This window comes from Brachycentrus maculatus, unplaced genomic scaffold (genome assembly GCF_059751285.1).
Source record: "Brachycentrus maculatus isolate JH-2025_06_01 unplaced genomic scaffold, ASM5975128v1 h1tg000048l, whole genome shotgun sequence".
Taxonomy (NCBI): Eukaryota; Metazoa; Arthropoda; class Insecta; order Trichoptera; family Brachycentridae; genus Brachycentrus; species Brachycentrus maculatus.
In genome coordinates, this window is record NW_028280802.1 from 1,108,189 (window position 1) to 1,130,756 (window position 22,568).

A 22,568-nucleotide genomic window follows, 5' to 3' on the forward strand; every position below is an offset into this window, starting at 1 on the left:
TGTGAACTTTGAATGCAAATAGTATTTTTTCGGGACATAGGAGTTCAAATGAATGAAAGAATTACAAATTTTGAAGTTTTTTCTTTCTTTTTATTTTATGCTTCTACCTATACTTTATCAACTTATTATATTTTTAAATATTTCATTAACTTCATTTATTAATTAATTTCATTAACTTCATTAGTAAATTCAATTTAACTTTTAAATTTCTTGGCTTCTTGGGTCATGGAGTACCTGGTGCTAAGGTGTCGGAGATGCCAGATAAAGCCACCAGAGACAACAAAAAGACCAGCATCACCCCTTGATTTCTGCAGTTGACTATCCACAATGACTAAGATCTCAACAAGCTACTCTCCGGCGGAACCATCCCTCCGGCTTGACGTCTTGTCTTGCCTTCTTCCTGAGGTCTTGTCTTGGCCATTCTTCCAGCCCAGGAAGACCGAAAAGTAGGCGTAATATTACGGCTCCTATTTTTCCTCCCCCAGACTCCGCTTACTCGACGGCCCGAGACCGATTGACGTTTTATTTTGTTTATGATAAATATCATTATCATCACTCCACATAAGTGCCCTTGAAGTAGTATTTTATTATTATTATTTATTATGTTAGTATGTATTATCATTATCACCACTCCACATAAGTGCCCTTGAGGTAGTATTTTATTATTATTATTTATTATGGGTGTATGCATGTACTTCGAGTCTCAAATAATACCAAAATTTAAAAATAATGCAGAAATGTTGGCCTCGTGCCAAAATTTTCAAGATCTGAGGCCAAGCAACATTTATGTTTTTGATTCGATTGAATTTCCGAATTAGGGGCGGCAGCGGCAGCGTCCGCAATGCATTCGGTTTGCGAATTTGAAATCTCTTTTGTTCGAAAAAACGTGTACGTATTACGAAGTTTTGATAAGGGTTTCGCACATTCCGAAGCTCCGAATTGGAAACCAATGCAAAAAACCGTGTTTGTGCTTACAGGCTGAGCATTGCTGCTAACTTCGGTTTTCCAGATTCGCTTTCCGAATTCGAAATCCAAATTCGAAACCCGATGTGTACGCAACGCACAAGGGTAAGGTAGCACACAAGCACGTTTTGCTTTCGGAATTTAATACACAAAACATATACAAAACTTTGTTCTCGTACATTCTATTTATTTTACACGGAAATTATTCAACAATCGTATTTTTTTAATCTGTTTTATTGTGTTCCAAATTTTAACAAGAGAAAATAAATGTGTGAAATATCAGCGCCCTGACGCCCGTGTATTAAAATTTATAAAACTATTTCTACGTTCGTGCTTAATTCTGTGGCATTTTTCATATTTTCGTCCTTCGCTTGACGCTAACTAACTTACCATCACGCCGCTTCCTCGCAGAGGTAGGCAGAGAGAATAGAACGCCACACCACTCTGTCTTTGCAAACATTCTTCGCCTCTACATTCATGCATCTCCTCATACATACCCGACGATTATTGCGACTCCTGACATACTTGATTGTGCCAAGTTTTCCTCGGTCTTCCTCTGCTTCCTATTCCAACTTTATTTTACCTCTAGTTTTTTATTGTTTTTTTTTTAATTATTCATACTGCCAAATAAATAATAATAAAAAATAAAAATAAAATAAACTGATGGTAAAATAACTGTGAACAGACTACCATTTTCCCAATTTCCCCATCCAAACGTCCGTGTGCTTTCTACCTTAATTTACATAGATTTGTACCTATTATTTTTCCTTTGAACGGTATAGAGGTGTGCAGAAACATCGACATAAATTTATACAATTAATTGCCTACTTAAAAAAAAAACTACATACGACTCAATTGTAAAGATATGTATAAAATGGAATTATGGTTACTTACTTCATCAAGAAAATGGAAGTAATACGTGATCGATTTACACTACAAAGATACATTATAGATTGCTTAATGGAACATAGCTAAGTAGTTTGTATCTACCTAGATAATAGAAAAACAGTAATTATAATAATAAAACCAAGATAATGTTTTTGAGGAGTATTTGGGTTTTATTAAAAAAAAACATCGGAAAAGTTTCATTTAAGAAATAAAAAAACTTCATTACAATTAAGCAAATAGACAAAATAAAACCTAAGTTTAGTAAACAACGTATAATGAAAAAAATAGTAGAGTACGTACGTTAAATTTAAAAAGTATTAGAAATTTGCCGAGCACTCTTTATATGCTGACTCATAGTCATCTTTATTTGGCAAGCAAACAATAAATGTAAGGAATGTTTCTCAAATTATTTTGGAAAAATAAGGTCAAAAGAAATTAACCTATGGATGGAAATTTAGCATCAGTGCCAGCCACTTGAATTGAATGGATGAATTCCAATTCCAGAATAAGCATAAAGATTTCAGTTTCATTTGTGAGGAGATGCATGAATGTAGAAGAGGTGAAGAATGTTTGCGAAGACAGAGTGGTGTGGCGTTCGATTCTCTCTGCCTACCCCTGCGGGGAAGCGGCGTGATGGTTAGTTAGTAAGATAAAACAGTTACATATTCATTTTAGTGCAAACAAAATTTTGCACTATTCTAAAATTGAAATTACCGAATATTTATTTAATATGTATCACAATTTAATTTAAAGTATAACATTTAAACACTTTGCACAATTTTTTAAATAGATTTAGATTTCAAAAACGTTATAGTAACGCGATTTTTTTTATGGATATTCAGATTTTTATGATGATCGATATTAGGAAAATATCGATGTAACATTACATCTCTATGCAAAAGCATAGATGCCAATTTTAATCTGTGGAGCTGTCATTTAATTTGACAGAAATCTGCAATCTGTTGGTGGGTGGGCTCATTTTCTAGCTTCTGCCACTAACAATCCTGCTATTATGTATATTTGTTCATTTATATTTTAAATTTTTACTTCATTAATGACCCACTGAACAACTATGTCTTCCCGGATTCGGTAATATGGAAATATTGTTGATTTTGTTACAAGAATTACCAATTCATATGCTGACACTAACCGTAACTCTTTTTTTTCATTTTGCAGAAAAGATGTCGATCGCATATTCGAATGTTTTTGTGAAGTCTCTCGCCAAAAGGGAGCCAAGAGTCCGACGATTGTGCGAATTTTTCCCGAAGATTTCAGAAACGACTTCTTAAAATGGATTCCAGATTTCACCTTCCCATGCAAGATTGAGATGTAAGTTCTAGAAATATCACTAAATAAAACAAAGTTTAAGTGAACAAATGATATATAAATATAGCAGAAGGAACTGAAATATGTGGGATGTGAGAATGTAGCATGATGTGGTATTGTTAGAAATGTTGACATGCTGGTAGTGGTTTCCTGAGCTATTGTGCCATCCCATGTGATACACGACGCAGTTACACAATTTGGCTATTAGAAGAGTGTTATACCACAATATTAGCATGATTGACTGATGATTCTATAAATTATTAAAGAAAACACTATTTTTTATCCCACTAAAGTTTATTTTGTGACAACTAGTTTCGGAAGCTAAGCTCCCATCTTCAGGTCTAAATGTAAACATTGCTTAGTGTAAAATAATTAATAAAACACTTGTTTTTTACCACTTGAGTTTACTTATGATGCTAGTTTCGGAAGCTAAGCTTCCATCTTCATAATAACTAAACTAGCTTCCGAAACTAGTATCATAAATAAACTCAAGTGGTAAAAAAAACAAATGTTTTATTTAACAATTTTAACATGTCTTACCACAAAGTAAATGCCGAAACAATGAATAAAATAGCTTAGCTTAGCTTCATAGATGATTCTATACATTAACTTCATATTCGTTTGGTGTGAGTATGTATAAAAAGCTAAAATTATGATCGTTGAACTACATATTATTTAGTCATGATAATGACCCCAGTCTACGGAAATAGTATTTTTATAATTAAGGTTTCATTAAAAAATATATCTGGGATCATTTACATTTCACAATTATTTAATTCAAACTACCACACATTGACATCTATCCTCAAAGGCTACTCTGAGCCCTTGCAAGTTCCCATGTTTTACAGCCGTAAAAGAGAATATGAGTATATAGCAGGCGTTGAAAATCATGTAGATAAAAAACCAAAATAGAAGGAACGTATAAATTGGGGATATTGTCCGCCTCTGTAGTGTAATGGTCAGCATTACACTGTTGGAGGTCCCGGGTTCGATTCCCAGGGGGGGGTCAAATAAATATAAGCGATTTTTCACTCTAATATTTATTTAATATAACACTTGAATGGTACCTGAAGTGGAAGGCTGATCACCTTTTCTTCACATGTTAACGATCAAGATATCACTGCGTTTATATGATGCAGTGCCCTATGCACCATCGGGTGCGGATAAGGGTTTCATCATTTAGGCAAAACCTGGTCTTTACTGAGTTAAGATTCCTTCAAATTATATATTAAGCATTTTCCGGTAGTGTTAAATGAAAAATTCTTTATATTGTTTTATGGAAATAAAATTAATATATTTTTGAACTTATGAAGTGTAATATAACAATTTTCCTGTGTTCATTTTTTATTTCTATCGTGATACCTAACAGTGCGAGATGCACAATTGGGTGGCACAAGGCATTAAAGAAAAATACTTATTTTTAGATAACATCGTCCATATTTTTATCTATATCTTGATTGTATCGCTCAATTTTGAGATAAGGGTTTTCAAGTTGACTAGCAAAGGCTATCGCCAATCTCTAAATGCAATTATAAATTATTGTTAACATATTAAATAAATACATGTTTATACTCGGTGAAGACCAAATGCCACCTATACAATGCCTGCATTGCTCCTGTTCTCTTATACGTCTGTGAAACATGGCACCCTACAAGGGCCCAGAGCAGCCGTGTACTGAGTTTTGAAAATAGGTGTCTTCCGAGAATCTTAGGTGTGCGGTGGTTTGACTTTGTGAGGAATGAAGAGATAAGGCGTAGGACGCCGCAAATCTTGGTCACAGCTGTCGTCAAGAAAAGGCAATTCAGTTGGCTTGGCCATGTACTCCGCATGCCTCCCGAGAGCCTTAATCAGGCTTACCTCCTTTACAAGGCATCAGGTTCGCGCCGCCCAGGACGACCATTGCTGACAATTCGTCGGCAGTTTTCGTCTGAACTTCGGGAACTCCAACTGTTACAGAATGAAGTAACTCGCTTTGTGCCCATTCCAAAAAGCCATTCGTAAAAGCAATCAGCTACGCAGTAAATTTAAAAATAGGATATAAGTAAAAAGGTTTCTTTAATTAATTGAAACATTTCTAACTGACTACAAGCACTTTTTTTGAAATTTAGAATGAGTAAAAAGGTGGCAAGGTCTTGCAACACCGAGAGTATGTAAACACTTCACTCTGTGGGTGCATATTTCTGCAGCGCCTAATTGGGCTGAACATCCCGGGCCCAATGTGTCCCAATTAAGCGGGACCATGTTCAAATCTTTGCACAAATAGTGGAATCTCCCAGGGCAGACCCTGTAAATGCACAGACATATTCCGTTCTCAAAGAACCATTTTGTTTCCGGGAGAGTTATCTTTTTAAGGCCTCTGTAGTTTATCTTCTTCTTCTTCTGCTTGGTGTAGGTCTTGTGGCCTGTTTTTAAGAGGGATTAGCCTCCTGCGATGTCGATTCCTATCTGTCGATCCATCTCTCTTTGGTGGTCTCCTCGGAAGGCAGTGCAATGTGGGGGAGTCTGGATGATTCCATTCTCCTTCCATTCACATACCATTGTCTCCTTCGTTGCTTTCCCCTCCTAACGACATCTTCAATCTCGCATATTTCCCTTATCCCGGCATTCCTTATTCTGTCTAGTAGTTGATAATAATTTTTTTAAATTTGCTTTTAGAAATACGGTGCAGCACTTTTCCTTTGCTCTGACATCGGTGGATTCAACTTGGACATACGGATTCTGTCGCCATGAACCATACACAGAGAAAGCATTCGTCATTGTTTCACACTTTCCATACCATGACGCTTTTTATGAGTAAGTTCTTAACAGTTTTTTTCAGTACCTAGAACATAATTTTAAATATCTTGATAGCATAATTGCGGAATATTTGCTACTATGGAGTAGGATAAGAAAAAAAACACTATATTTTATTGAAAAATATAAAGAACATTATTTTTTATGAGACCCTCTCCCTAACCATTAACCATTGACCATTATTCTGATTCACCCTGATCATCAACATAAAAATTTAAAAAATGATGTGTGGGTTTTAATAAACCACTACCGACGTTTCTGCTTTTGTACAAGATTGAAATCCAGTAATGTCTTCATTTGGAGTACGCTGTAATTTAGTAGAATCACATCTTTGTCGTGCGACATTTCAACAAGAATCCAAAGAGGATATAAACACTATGTTTTGACAAATGTGGAGCACGAGCACTGATCGCGGTCAGTCAGCAATGCCATAATGTAACATGCTCGCCGCGAATGTTACATTAAGACAAAATCCTCCAGTCAGTCCCCACTTTTAAATTTAGGACCTGTAGGATTTGATTCAGAGTACTTGAAAAAGAAGAATGAGTAACCTCCCATATTCATCATCATCTTCTAAAGGCAGCGCCTTGTAGTGTCAGCCACTTGTCTCTGTCAGTCGCCATCCTCTTGAGCTGCGAATAGGAGGAGACGTCCATGAGCCGCTTCAAATCCTGGAAGTATGAAGTTCTTGGGCGGCCTCTTGTTCGTTTTCCCAAGATTCTTCCTTCGAAGATGTTGCTAAGAAAGGTGCTATGTCTAATTGAGTGCCCTATTAGCTTGGCCTTCCTCTTCAAAATATGATTTAAAAGCTCTCTTCTTTCTTTTACGTCCTGCAACACCTTTTCGTTGGACTTCCTTACGACCCATGATGTCTTGGTCATCTTCCTCCAAACCCACATCTCAAATGCTTCAAGCCGGTCTTTTTCGTACTTTTGGATGGTCCAGGTTTCACACCCATACAACAAAACACTCCAAACAAAAGCCTTTATGAATCCTTTTCTTACTTCAATTTTTAAATGTTTGTTTGATAGGAGGCTGTACTTTTTCATAAAAGTTTGCTTGGCTAGCGTTATCCTCTTTTTTATGTCTAGGGTACATTTATTGTTATATGTTAGCAAGCTACCCAGATAACAGAATTGATCCAACTGTTGAATTACTCTATTTCCGAGAAGTATTGTTGGATGGAGGTCAGATTGCTCTTTTTCAACGATCATTGATTTTGTTTTGGCGGCATTAATTTTCAAATGGAACTTATCCAGAGCATTAGAGAGAGTGTTTAACATGTGGTTCATGTCACTCTCGTCCTCTGCTATCAGGGCGATGTCATCAGCGAATCTTATACAATGTATTTGTTGACCGTTTATTTTTACTCCATTTGTTTTTTCCTTCAACTCTTCAATGGCCTCCTCTATGAACAAATTGAATAGATAGGGTGACAGCGGACAACCCTGTCTCACACCTTTTCTTATCTTGGCTTCTTTTGAGGAACCATTAATATCTATGAGAGTGGATTGGTCCTTGTACAATTTGAGGATGGTTCTTCTGTCCTTCCAATCAATCCCTCTTTTCTTCATGACTTTAAACAAGAGGTACCAATCCACTCTATCAAAAGCCTTCTCTAAGTCTATAAAGGTCGTGTATGTTATAAGATTCACATCCAGTCGTCTTTCCAGTATCTGTCTCAGTGCCAAAATTGCCTCTCGTGTTCCCACTCCACTTCTAAAACCAAACTGATCCTCTCCAAGCTGTTCCTCCACTTTCTTTTTCAACCTGCCCTTTATAGTGTTCAGGAGCACTTTGGATGCGTGGGATAGAAGTGTTATGGTTCTATAGTTGTTGCAGTCTGCTGCATTTCCCTTTTTAGGTATTGTTATAGACTTACTCTTTACGAAGTCGTTGGGCAATTTTCCCTTTTCGTAGCACTCACTTATGATGTTATATAGTGCTGTCTTCGTCCGTTCGTCTACATTCTTTAAAACCTCAGCAGGTATATCATCTATCCCAGTTGCTTTTCTATCCGTTAAGGCCTTCACTGCAAAATCGAATTCAGCCCTTGTCAAGGGTGGTCCTTTGCAATCGGGATCTACTTCTTCTTCTGGTTCCAAATAAATCCTTTCGTCTTCGATATCATTTCCACAGTACAGATCTTCTAGATATTCCTTCCATCGCTCAGCTACCTTTTCATTTTCAAATAATAGGTTTCCGTTTTTGTCTTTAACAATATTGCTCTTTGTTTTAGGTGTATATTCTAGGCTTTTAACTCTGTTATATGCTTTATCGATATTATTATTGATAAAGCATATAACATATTAAGATTGTTATTACGTACCTCCCATATTAAGATTGTTATTACGTAACTTGAAAGATGATATTGAATATGAAAGATAGAAAGAGCATTTGAAATAAACTTTGCACAGATGTACAAAATTCTACTTCAATTCACATTATTTTAATCAAAACTTTTGACATGTCGTCATGTCAGGGTGAATTTTATATAATTATTGCATTACAATGAGACAAGCATGAATTTTAGAAATGTTTGGCTTTTTTCCAGTAAAGTAATATTTTGATTATTTTCATTCAACTCATCATCGCAAAACTTACATATAGGTGTAAACCTGACAACATCTCCCATTTTGATACTAATGCCATGATCAATCTTCTTCCTGAGTATGTTTCACTCTATCTGTATCTCATGTGACAAAATTCATGTTGACCATTTTAAACTCCTCAGGTTACTGGATTACATAGCAGATATAAATCGCTGTTCGTCGGAAACTGTTGATAAAGTATTGTGTAACTCTCCGAAGCCCAAGCTTGGAAAGGTGTCACCGCTGGTGGCTGATCATCTTCAGAAATTCTTCAACAAGCCATTGCCAATTTACCAAGTACATAAGCTACCAACCCTTCCAGATAATGTAAGTGGGAACATCTTTATTGGGAGGATGATTAGCTTATCACTTTGTTTATTCGTTGATTTATTGTTTGCTGTACCCCTGGTCAACACTGGATCTAGAGCCCCATCGCTGATTTCTCTTCTTTTTGAAAGCAAGTCTGGCTATTTTTATTATTATATTTTTTTAATATGTTTTTGCAAATAGAATCATAGGTTAAAATAAATCAGTTCGATTATAAATGAACAAGAGATGAGGTCCTTTTGGTTTTGGTAAAAATGTAATATTACTCCAAAGATCTGGTGACTGACCAAAGCTACCCAGGATAACCTCTCATTATAATGATAAATCTGTTACAGATCAACTTGACAGAGTATTACTGTGCAATTGATTTTGAATGCATGGTGGGGGTGTTGGCCTCTCTGCTGCATGAGAGGCGCATCATGATAGTGTCGCGCAAGCTATCCCGTTTATCAGCATGTGTACAGGCTGCAAACCAGCTCATCTACCCCCTGGAGTGGCAAGGCATCTACATTCCCGTGCTACCCATGGCTCTCAAGGACTGTCTTCTTGCCCCCATGCCATACCTAATAGGAGTCCCCTATCCCGTGTACGAGGTAACTAGCTTCCTTAATCCTCAGTTTAACCACACTACACCTGATCCTGCACCATGAAATAATTGGTGGTATTATACACCATAAAAATAGTAGGACTTTGGTACCATAAACTAAGCTAGGACACAATGCCGAACCCTCTTCTAGTGGAACGGAAGGTCTGTTGTCAATAGTCAACAGTCTGGCTTCTCCTGAGAAGTTTTACGTGGTTTCCTCCCGGCAAATGCTGAGAAGTTCCTGATTGACCCACACTAAATTATCCCTGCTGTTCCCAACACAGATTAAAATAAAATAAACTGTTTTCAGAAGAACCAAAAATCACTTAATTATCTTATAAACCTTGTACATAATAAGCAAGGTAAATAATAAATATTATTCTATTCTCAATATTATTAATATTTAAAGCATTTACTTTGTGGTTAGTCATTTTTACTTATTTATTTTTTTACAAAAATGTTAATACTAATGTTATTCTCATATATACTAATGTTATTCTCATCAACAACAAAAAAATATGAAATAATTCAATCACATTGAAGGTCTGGCTTAGTAAATACAAATGTATATTTATTACAAGCTTTATACAAGTTTGTTTATAAGTATATTTAGTATAAAAGTTTGTTTCAATGTTTAGGGTCAGTTACAATAACAACTGGTTCCCATTTCTTAGATTTATTTACCTTGAAATTTTGTCATTATTACTTTAGAATCTGAGTAAAAAAAAATCATTGTTGTTCTCAGATTTTGTCAGACGTTGTGAATTCAGATATTGTGTACATTTAATTATTTTTATCAATATAAGTAATTAATTCTCAATTTCATAACATAATTTTTTTTATTTGATTTCAATAATTCTGAAATAAAACCTTACCATCAAACAGTATGGAAATAAGTGTCAAAACATTAAATTATAACTAACAGAGTTCACTGTGTACTTTCAGAGCCTCGTGTTAAGCGACATTGGTGATGTGGTCACGATTAATGTGGACGATTCCTCTATTACATCTCCATTCGAAGATACGGCCGCACTACCTCATGAAGTGGTAGGTCCCAATCAATTCAGAAAACATTTATGTTCAATTAGTCCAGATGTATTATATTTTTCATTCCTTCTTAAAATGTACCAGGGACAGCCAGTAAAATAGTCAAAGTTTCTGTAAAAAATGCTCATTTATGCAATAAATTGATCATTATGGGCGTGAGATTTCTCATTGACAGATAATAATGCAATATTTTATTGAATCCTTATCTCGGCTCTTTATAGCGACAAAGCAACTATGAATTATTTTGTCGAGAATCAAAAGTATCATTCATCGTTCACTTTGTGTAATATAACTTTTATAGGAGAGTGTTATATTACCATACCACAAAGTTATAAATGCTTTTAAAATATAAAATATCAAAAGTATCCTTTAAATCTTTTGTTTAGTGCAATATTTATTGCACCAGTTTTGTAAAATAAAACGAAAACATGAATCCTTAATTTTATTTATTCATCTAAAAAATATTTGCTTGGCCATGATGGATATGTCGTTCAAGGTGCTAGATTTTATTCTACTTTCTAATAGGATTATACCGCGATACTCCAAAAAATTAAATGCGTCAAATTTTTTTAAGTTCTGCAATCATGCTTCAAGAAAAACTGTCAATCGTGGAAAGAAATTAACAATCTTTTGTTGATATTTGATTTTATTTTATTGGGAAATTTAACAGAACAGTTACATAAATTAACGAGTAACGCAAAACAAGTATTTGTACCATTCCAGTTACAAAATTTCACATTTGTAATTTAGTGAAAATACCTGGAAGAGGGACAGGAAGGAGGAAAAGGGAAAAAAGAATAATTCAAAGCTTATGTCAAAGACAAAATATTTGAAAATAGAGATACACCACAATATGAATGTCAACTTATGTAAGCAATCTCAGTTACAAATCATTTACAAGTCAGTGATATTGAGACTTACCGTTAAATTGCAAATTCTAGCAATTAAATTAGTCCTTCTAAATCTTGTTCTATTTTGCAGGTAGAAGATTTGCTTGCTTCTTTGGAAAGCAGCAAAAACCTGGTAGGAGATTCACTAGCCCGAGCCTTTCTGCGAACTCAAGTACATCTTCTGGGAGGAATAGATAGTGCCATAAAGTTAGTATATGCATTATTACACTCCAGGTTTTATACAGTACCCGGAACCAATGTTAAAACATGATCTAAACCACACCGACTTAACATATTTTTACTCACCCATTTTAATTTAACAACTTGGCCGATGTCCATTTGTCTCACAATAAACTCAACAATAAATATACAACATGTTTTAGAATGATTTCATACATTATCAAAGTTTTTAAGAAGGCAGCATACAATTCTAGTCATTTCCAGAACTTAGGACCTGTCTTTGGCTGGTTCTAGTGATCGCTTTATACACTGTGTAACTGCTAGTTACTAGTACTAGAGGTTTAGTATTAAAATATGAACACTTGTCATTTAATAAAATTTAACTTCCTTAAAGTACAATTTATATATAAAATGGATAGATATACCACAAAATGACTGCCGAATCGATTAATGAAAGTTGAATACATACTATTTACTGGTATTATGAAAATACCTGTCTATCAAGTCTATTCAGAAAGTGCTAGATAGTGCCAATTGGCTAACTTGCCAAGTCATCAGAGAGAAGAGGTTAGACATAATCAGTGTGATAAGCAACCCTGCCAATCTTGTTTCTGGCTATGTTTTAATCTGACAACTCAACTGTCAAGTAACATTCATAATTCTGCCTATGCTGGTGTGAGAGGTCGTGTCGCTCACTCCTTTCAAGAATGTCATAAGTCACAAATCGTCAATTTTCAGTTGTGCATGTTTTCTGAATGCCCAGAAAATGTACTATATCCCAGAAAAGAGACATATTTTTAACTTAATATTTACCTGCTACAGGGCAGAAAGTGTTGTTTTTGCATTTTGAAGAAAAGGTATTGTCTTATTAGTTTTTGAAATAAAGTAAATATTTTTCAAATGGAGAAAAAAAAATCCAGGTTTTACCTAAAAAGATCTGTTGCACAGTAAATAGTTCAATAAGTAGCTTTAAATTAATTTTTAATACATTGTATCATATTTAAAAAACTTTAAAAACGTTCTCCAGAAAAATCAAGTTTTTTATTTATGACGTTCTTGAAAGGAGTGAGCGATGTCTCCATAGTCATATTTGCACATACTCACCGAAACATAAGGTAATAGGCCAAATTACTTTCTCCATCCATTTCTCTTATTTATTACCTTCAATATTACATATGAATATACGTATTTATCAAAATAATTAAAAACACAATAATAAAATGACAAAAAATAGGGAATAAGCAAATAAAATAAATAATTGCACATAATGATAAAATACCAACTGAAAGATATTCTTTTATCCACACCGCCTCGTATGTTTCAGAACTGAACCTGGATCTCGCCCATATTTTGATAAGGAAGCCTTTGTGACCAGCCGAGGATCCGGGGTTCAGCCTTTTCTTTGTGAAATGCTCACTTTACAGATGTTTCAGCAGGTACCTAATTACAACAAAAGCTTTTTATTTAACCCTAGAATACTAAACTATCATAATATGTAATTACGATTGAAAAATGACGATTCATGGTAAAAAACAATATTCGCATACTGACCAGGGTGGGCTCGAGGCGTTGATTAGGCTTCAAATCAGGATGGCAAAGTCAGCCATGACTAGGTTAGAGAAAATTTGGAGAAACAGTACCATCACAAATGCACAAAGCTTTGCCTTATGAAAGCATTGGTGTTCCCAATCTGCATGTGCAGAAACTTGGACCCTAAGAGCTGCCGAACGTCAAAAACTAAACTCATTTGAGATGTGGTGCTGGAGGAAGATGTTGGCAATCCCATAGACAGCAAAGAGAACATACGCATTGATCTTGCAGTAGATGAGGATCACGGATCGTCTTTCAACTCTTTGTCGAAGACGAGTTCTCCAGTTCCTCGGCCATATTGCTCATAGACCAACAGACAACATAGAGAGGCTTGTCATAATCTGAGGCTTAGAAGGCCAGAGAACTAGAAGTAGATCTCCAACCCAATAAATAGACCGACCAGGTGAAAGAGATCACAGGGCTCTCCGTTGCGGGAGTTGTAAAGGTTGCACAATCCAGGGACCAATGGGGGAGTGTTGTCCGAGGTTCCAGAGGAAGCCAGCAAGGGGGTCACGATCCTCAGCAATGAGGGAAACGACTGGAGAAGAAGACAGGGCTTACGACATGTCATAGGCTGGTCAAGTGACTTTACACACATGTAAAATTCATCATTCTACCCATTATTGACTTATACATTGATTATTTATGTAGAAATATCATGAAGATAACACTTAATAGTAAAGTATGTTTGTATTATGTCGTTTGTGGGTACGGAATGTAGTAAGGTAGTAGGGGAGTGATGCTGTACACTGTTTTGGTCAGTCCTAAGTGTCATCCGGAAGTCAGATATTACACGAGACAAGATACGGAGGCAGTATAATATTTCATTGGGTTTATGCTGGTGTTTCTTTTCCAGTTCATGGAAGGAAGAATATCGATGATTGCAGCTAAAGCAGGTTGTAGTGATGAATTCACCAAGGAATGCTGCGTTTGGGAAGAAAACTACAAAAGGAGAAGCAAATGGCAAAGAAACCCCGCCAAAATTCTCAAAAGTATTAAACACAAGGTATCTATGCAATGAAACCCGGTTTATTCATTTCTTATTTTTTGTTTTCCCGGTTTTTACGTCTAAAAAATTATTATTTCATCTCCATGTATCCTTATACAATACAAATACTCGCTATTAGATAATAAAATTGAACTCTATCCTGATTTTAGACACACATAATAACACACTCAAATTTTGTCAACATTTTATAAATTTAAAAATATTAAATTCCAAACATGACTTTGGTATGTGGAAAATTAAAAACACGTTAAACGCCAATACTAAAATTTATCAATTTTGAAATTCACAAAAAAAACTGTCGGTAATGTATGTATTTTAATAATATAATGCATTTAGTTTATTTAATTTTTTGATTCGATGTTGGGGTCCATAGTTAAAGCATTTTAAATATAGCTTTTGATTGAGGTCACTGGTGCCCCCCATGGCGCTGCGGTCCAATACAGAGGTCGCCGATGCCCCCCTTATGGTGAACATGTTAATATTTCTTCCTACTGACGTTTCAGACACAATTAGAGGAGCCATGTAAACAAGTTACCCCAATAAATTATGAGTTAAGTATTTATGCATCCTAATGATTTACTTTATTTCCAGACTCAGCCTGCAGTGGACTCCGCTATAAAAACGGTAAGCATTAAAATAATTATATTGCTCATGACAAACCAATTCCTCACATCCCAACATGTGAAGTTTCACCCCTCTCCTGACCCCCAGCATCTCTCTCTTTAAGATTATATTTAGTTTCCTGCAAGTAAACTAATGTATTGAAAGCTATGAGTTATTATTTTTAATTAATTGAACTCAACTTTCGCTGTCTTGGCCCTCGGCTTTCAGACTTGCCAAAAGAGCTCAACATCCCATATTTGACCAAACAATATACATATTATGTATTTGAGTACAATATATTTATCACTTATTTTTATTCACACAAATACCATTTAATTCATAGAAATTTTGAAATTAAATTCCATTTTTCCCTATATTTTTCATTTCCTTACTTTTTTTTGACATTCCCTTGAAAGCATAAAAATAAACTATTCCTTTACGGTTTAAAAAAAAAAGTTTATAAATTTCAGCCAGGTAGTGTACATATAGTGTTTGAGTGATAAAAAAAATATATTTTTGCAGGTCCGTTCAGGCAATAAAGGAGTCAAGTCCGCTTATAAAGGACTGAAACACAAATTGGTTGTGGCTAAACGCACTCTCGGGGGCTCTTCAGGGTTAGTACATAATCTGTGAATCTTTTTGTGTGTTGTAATATGAATTCAATTTTAACCCTTAGTATTCTTCCAGGACCATCAGCGGAGGTTCGGAGTGGTGGGAGAGACCAATGGGATCCCAAGACTCCGGCGGTTCTTTAGAACCTGTATCTAAGGTATTTATTTATTTATGACAATTAAAACCCTTCAGTGTACTTGTATATATTAGCAGTGTCCTTACACAAGCGCCATAGCCATTGCTGCTATTCTGCTAGATATGAGAAACTGAAATGCAGGAATGTACACATTGCCTTTATATAATAAACAATCAAGCTTTGATCCGATGGAGAACTCCATTCATCTCTAGGTTTGAATAGGAGATCATAAGATAGATGGTTCTACTGAGCGTATTTTGCATTTAGGTGCTGCCCCAAACCTTGGTGAACGACCCCGCTCCCCAGGACCTGATTTCACTAGCATCGGGCGACGAGACGGAGGACATAGTATGCTTAGAGGGTTACTCGTGTGACCAAGACAAGCTGCTCCGCGAAGGCGAGACGCGATACTTCTCTTTGCTAGACTCCGACGATGATAGCGATGAGGAGCCGACACTCAGGGCGGACAAGGACGCTGCAGAGGGAACTGATAGGGAGAGGACAGACATGGCATACGAACGCCGCAAGACGCCCTCCTCCCTGCTGGCGGAGCTGCTCGCCACGTCGCCGCGCGCCTCCAAGCCCCGCACGGCGCCTGTCTGTCCACTAGTGCTTGCCGGGCTCGCCGACTTGACGGATGATCATGTAAGCCACACTAATTACTATTCTAGCACCGAAATCAAATCTCAATTTCGCTCATAAATCCTGTTAAAGGTAGGTCTCTTTTGCACCTTACACCCCTATGGGGTGAGTATAACCCTCTTTAACATGATTTCTGAGCCATTTTGCCAAATGTCATGGAAAGCTTATGCGATTTTTTTTATTAGTATTTATAACTAGCGAATATTTCATTTCATCATCAATTATTATTGGTGACAGTGTGCGTTTTTTGCTCTTGCGGTTTGTCTCCTCGCATCTATTGGTGATCTATGTTATATTTGGGGAATATTGAGTCGGGAATTCAGCAATGATCTACATCACATTTATTTTTTATTCCCAATAAGAAATATAAATATTTACCTGCCATGAGATTTTTTAGGGATGTTTTTTATATCAAATCAATAATGTATTTTTATTCCAAATGTTTTATTTGCCTAGATCGAAACTCCAAATAGTATTATTAATCACTAATAATCGAATGGCTTGATTTGCATTTTAACCATTTGCAGCTCAATTCAGATTGCCAGAATACTTTTTTCTTCTCTCTCACCTTTCCCCACATATACAAGATCAGTACACACTACATGAACCAAATATTTTGGTTATAGTCACCAATATTGCAAAAAGATATACCATTTTCCTGGTACAATCGACATTTTTTTTCAGTCTCTTTTACCATTTACACATTTTTTATCAATGCAAATCTTTCTACAAAAAAAAATGCCTTTAAAAATTAAGATTTTTGGTATGTCTGTCACATTATATGTGGCCAATGGGTATTGGTTTTTTTTTCGGTTTTCATTTTTTTCCATCTTATGTTTTTATTGTCAAACTGTCAAATTATCAAATACATCAGGAGCTAAAAATATGCAATATGCAACAAACCAAATTTGTATGCTGTGATTGAATCCAATAACAATAAGCAATGACTTCTCATAAAGAACTCATTAACTAATTGGGTTTTTGGATTCGATTATCTATCTTTACTTTACTGGTGGAAATAAGTTACGTGATTTGTATTATTGCAATATAGCAACATAACACTAATTCTGTTGTATTACATGCTTACTATCTTGCTATCTTTCTGTTAAGACTTATGTAATGAGAACTGCAGAGTAACATAGATATTTTTTTGTTAACACACTCAGGACGGGAAAGGTAATTCTACCCGTTTGGTTAATTGATGCTTAAAGACGGGAAGGGTATTTTTAACTTCTGCGCCGGCCTCATTTCAAAGTCAGAAAAGAAGGAATTATTTAATGTTTTTATATGAACATAATGTACCAATCTCTTTGTTAAGTGCTTAACTATATGTACACAATTATCAAATCCCGTCATAAACTCTTTACTCTATGATGAATTTGATAAATGTAACATTTATAAAATTAGATCCAAAAATTTATGACTATTTGTAATTTTAATTATAGTATGTTGATTGATTTGACTTGCGGTGATTTAACTATTTGTGCATATATGGCCTTTATATTTTAGAATAAAACAATTTGTTTATAAATATAAGAAAATGAATGTTTACAGGAATTAAAAAACATAACTTTGACAAAATGGATATAGCTACAATAACATAGAAACAAGATCATATATTCCAAATCTTGGTTTGATTTTAAGCAAAATGCAAACAAGGCCTAGGTGCATAACAGCTATAATTTGTTCTATATCGATCCAGGAACAGCGCTTCAACCTTTCTAAGTCTATGGGTTGAAATATTGAATTTTATTTGTTAATTTTTGGTGGACCTAATTTTATAAATATACTTTTTGTCAATATGGTAAAATAAATATCTATGAAAACATTTCATTGCGGTCTGTCTCTCTTCACTGAACCATTTAGTGTACAAGGGTTTTCTTAATTACAGAACTTATCAACAGTTGGAGCGAGACTGCAAGAAGACGAGCTCCTCCAACAGTATGGAATTAATTTTGAGAAATTCAAAATTTCTCGTCAGAACTGGACTAAGTTTGATTAATCACTGATATTGGTGCTAGGGCCTTAAACATTTTGTAGCTCGGATATCGGTAAGTCACTTAACCAGTATGATTCGACTGATGTTATGATATTCAGATTTACTTTTAAATGAGCATGAAAGACATAATCACTATTAAAAAATAAAAATCTAAGTCACATTAAAAATCACTAACCTTTTGCGAAAATCAGGCAAATGGTGATATGGGATTTGTTGTAAATGTTTTCTAAAAATTTGTGTTAGTGAATGCGTTTTTACGCAATTCAACGCAGGGTTTTAACGCTCACGTTCTTAAAATGGACTTCTTGTTGCATACGTGAATTTTCCTCAATATTTGCTTCAAATCTTGGTACATACCACCTTGATCAAAAAGTTCCCGGAATGTGTTCAGAAAATTAAACGTACAAGATTATTCATCAAAATCAATATTGTCCCCTTTAAAGTACTCCCCCTCGACTTCAACGCATTTATGCCAGCGCTTAATCAATCCTCGAAACATTTTTTATAATCGGTTTTCGGTACGGCCATTACAGCCATCTTCGATTTTTCTATGACCTCTTCTCGGATGCTGTAACACAATCCGGGAGCGGTTTCTTGAGACGACCGAAATGGAAAAGTTGCAGGCAGCCAAATCATGTGAATTTGGTGGTTGTTGGATGGTATTTGTTCTGGTTTTAGCCAAATGGTCACGGATAACGATGGCATTGTGCGACGGTGCGTTATCGCGGTGCAAGATCCATGAGATGTTTGCCCACAAATCTGGTCTGTTTGGCAAATCGCTTCACCCAAACGTCTTGAGCGGATCCAAAAGCGATGCCTAACTTCTCTACCATCTCTCTATTTCTCATTTTGCGGCTTACGGTCATCCATTCTTTGATTTTGTTAATGTTTTCGTCGGTTTTCGATGTCGAAGGCCTGCCATTGTGTTCATAATCGTTGACGGACTCATGACCACTTCTGAAATGTTCGTTTTCTTCAGAGTATCGTTGCGGAAACACTTTTCTAGCATTTTCAATATTGTCGCACCACTAAAACCGCAAAATTTAATACAAACTCACTGTAGCAAATTTCATTCCAATTTTCAAAATTGTCAAAAATCGAAAACACGCACAATCGCAGATGTACGGCGTCACTTTTACAAACGTACAAATGTCAAGCTATCAAACTAAAAATTTCATAGAATATCAATGACAGATGTAGCAACCTAATAAAAAAAAGAAAACTCAAATCAGGTGACTGAGAACGCCACACGGTGGTGATTTCGGGAACTTTTTGATCAAGGTAGTATTTCAAAACATGAATTGTTAGAGATTTCTCATTCTTGTGATGGGTTAGCAAAATATAGATACCATAATTTGTGAGAATATTGAAGTACATTCATACGTATATATATTATGTTTATGTATTTGTTTTCATAATGGATTTGTTATTTTATATTATTTTTAGTATTAGATTATGTGCTTCCTAAATATAGGATAAGGTCAAGATTATTTGTAAGGAATAGTGCAACTGAACATTCAGCTTTATTTGTAATTAATTCCAACAATCTGTAAAGATGCACCAGCTGACTAGTTGCCGATTAGTCGATGCCATAATTAGTGGAGATTTAGTTATTTTACATACAAAGACACAAATTTTATCAAAAATTACTTTATTTCATTGAATTGTCTGGTCGACTAGTCAGTAATAGTTAATGCATTTCTCAAATTATATTTATGTTTTATTCTTTCAAATTGTTTTCCCATAGTACAGCGGAACCTCTTATAACGAGCATAATTTTTACTCGTTAGCGAAACATTTTCTGTTTTGACTGGCGCGGAAGTCCAGGCTCACAAGTGAATGTTGTGAAAACGGATCTTGACCTCTCTCTGTAATTCGTTATACGAAATGTCGCATGTTAGGAGCAACTTTTTCAATAAAAAAAACTTATTATGAGAAGTGCACTTTATGACAGGTTCCAATGTAATTAGTTTAAAATCTTAAATTTATTACATATGTTGAGTGATAATAATGAAATATTTTGATATATGTATTGTTGTATTTGTAAGTGTATATGTATATGGTGTGTAAGTACTCATTTTTAAGTCAACATGGCAAATTGAATTATATACATATTGTACATGGTTTATTTATGCATCTGTATAGCAGAAACATTTTATGTAAGCATGGAAATTGTATGAATGTTTTTTTTTGTGCGTAGGGATATTACAGTTGAATATTTGGCCCAAACAGTGCTCATTTTCATAATTTTCCTAGGATCTTTTTAATCTCAATATCAAATCGTTCATGTTGATTAAAACATTGCTGCAGATTTACAGATGGTCATTTTAGATTCTTCAAAACATATGCAGTGGAATCTCTCATAAAGAGCATAATTCGTTCCAGAATCTTATTCGTCAAGCGAAACATTTTTGGTTTAGCGCGGAAATCCCGGCTCACAAGTGAATGTCGTGAAAAAGGGGCTTGCCCTCTCTTTCTGTAACTCATGCCAAATTTCACTTGTTACGGGAACAACTTTTTCCCTATATTTTTGCTTGTTATGCGAATTACATTATGAGAGGTTCCACTGTACGTGTATTGCAAGCATACTATTATAACAGACCAAGTGAAAAGATAATTAGTCGGGAGTAAATACTTTATTATCGCACTATTACTCGCACTGTTTTCAACCATTTAAGGGAGTTTATGTCAGGATTGTCACTTTTTACAGTACACTCATAAAGTACATATGAACTTTGAAGTGCTCTTAAGATAGTATTTTGTGAAAATGACACTTAATTATTTATCCAAAATTATATTATTTTTACTTTCTTGTTACTAAACTCCATCTAGGCTTACTTTACAAGAGAAAGTAAAAACTTTATTACTTTACCATAAGTGTAAAAACACACTCGGTTGTCTTCCATATTATCATTATTTAGTTTGGCTAGTTTGTTTGCCAGCCTTGATTGGTGTGCCTATATCATGTACTTGGTTATGGTTTGGCTGCCTTAGCTGGTGTGCCTATGTCTTGTACATTATAATTGGTTATAGTTTGGCAGCCTTAGCTGGTGTGCCTATATCTTGTACACTATACTTGGTTATGGTTTGGTTGCCTTAGCTGGTGACCCTATGCCTTGTACACTATACTTGGTTATGGTTTGGCAGCCTTAGCTTTTGTGCCTTTATCTTTTACACTATATTTGGTTTTAGTTTGTCAGCTTTTGCTGGTGAACCTATTTCTCTTAGACTTTTGTTTGTTATATTCTTTCTTACAAAAATTAATACTATAAAATGTATCTTCGGAGTCGATAATTTAATTTAATTTAATGGATAAATTATAATGTTTTTACTCTCTTCTGTACAGCAAACCCAGATAGATAATGTTCCAACATGGAATTTATCGAATTGGTTCTTCCAATATATTGTTACAGAGAAGACAATAATGGCTTGAAATATCTAAACTCATAGTTCTCTGTTCAATTATTTTATTTAAACCAGAAAATAAATTCATTTTAAAAATCGCAACTCAATTTGTGCTATCTATCTTCTTGAAATATGTAAAGAAATAACTGATTGTATTGCCAATTTACTAAAATCCTGTTTTTCAAAAAGCATAATATTCAAATGAAAATTATGATTGAAACAATTCATTTATTGATTTTTCCTTCAAAGAGAATCTAAAAGTGGTCCCTTTTTACATTAAGTGCACATGATAAATACGATATTCCTCCCGGAGTGATAACACCCTATATGTATTAAGCTATGAAATAAGACTGATTTTATCAGGTGTGGTTTTACACTTAAGAGCTAACAGCACAGCACAGTTTAATATATGCATATCTCTTTAATATAAATTTGTATAACAGCCAAGAATTTCAACAGCTTAAAATACATATCGATGATGGAAAATGTATAAGGAGGTAAGCGCTATTTTGAGAAGTTTGCACCGAGATAATATAAAGTTTTTATTTTATAAATTGTCTTGTCAAATTGTTATTTACAAGGTTCGTGAAAGTTGTATGGTTTGTTAAGGAAAAACAAAACGCTACATTTCAAAATTATTTGAGTTATTCAAATCACAGAAAGTCATGTGCATTTAAAAGCAAAACCTCTACATTCGTACAAATATTGCACAAAACAGAAATATTTGCTTTGGCAATTTTTTTATCTCTGTAATAACTTTTGGGATATACAATAGTATAAACATTTTTATGTATCAATTTTTTAAAAGGTTTTTTTTACCGCTTGATTAATCATTACCGGTGCAATTACAAAAAGTTACCCAGATTCAGTATATCTTTTCTTTTATATAATTAGATATACATTTTGCCTTAATTAATAATTCACTTATCATCAAAGTATCGCTTACACCTTTTAATTTTCTATATTGCCATCCATCTTTTG

At 34.7% G+C, this 22,568-nt stretch overlaps 1 protein-coding gene across 1 annotated transcript; it reads left to right on the plus strand.

Annotated features, from left to right (window-relative positions):
* The first annotated feature begins 2,791 nt into the window (after positions 1-2,791).
* LOC148312235 (DENN domain-containing protein 1A-like) lies at positions 2,792-19,404 on the plus strand. The gene is made up of 14 exons (XM_088277618.1): positions 2,792-2,940; positions 3,028-3,180; positions 5,833-5,970; positions 8,705-8,888; positions 9,224-9,481; positions 10,420-10,521; positions 11,503-11,618; positions 12,916-13,027; positions 14,038-14,187; positions 14,782-14,814; positions 15,316-15,407; positions 15,481-15,562; positions 15,809-16,186; positions 18,075-19,404. The coding sequence occupies exons 1-14, from the start codon at positions 2,924-2,926 to the stop codon at positions 18,183-18,185; spliced, it is 1,926 nt and encodes a 641-aa protein (XP_088133744.1). The 5' UTR covers positions 2,792-2,923; the 3' UTR covers positions 18,186-19,404.
* The last annotated feature ends 3,164 nt before the right edge of the window (positions 19,405-22,568 follow it).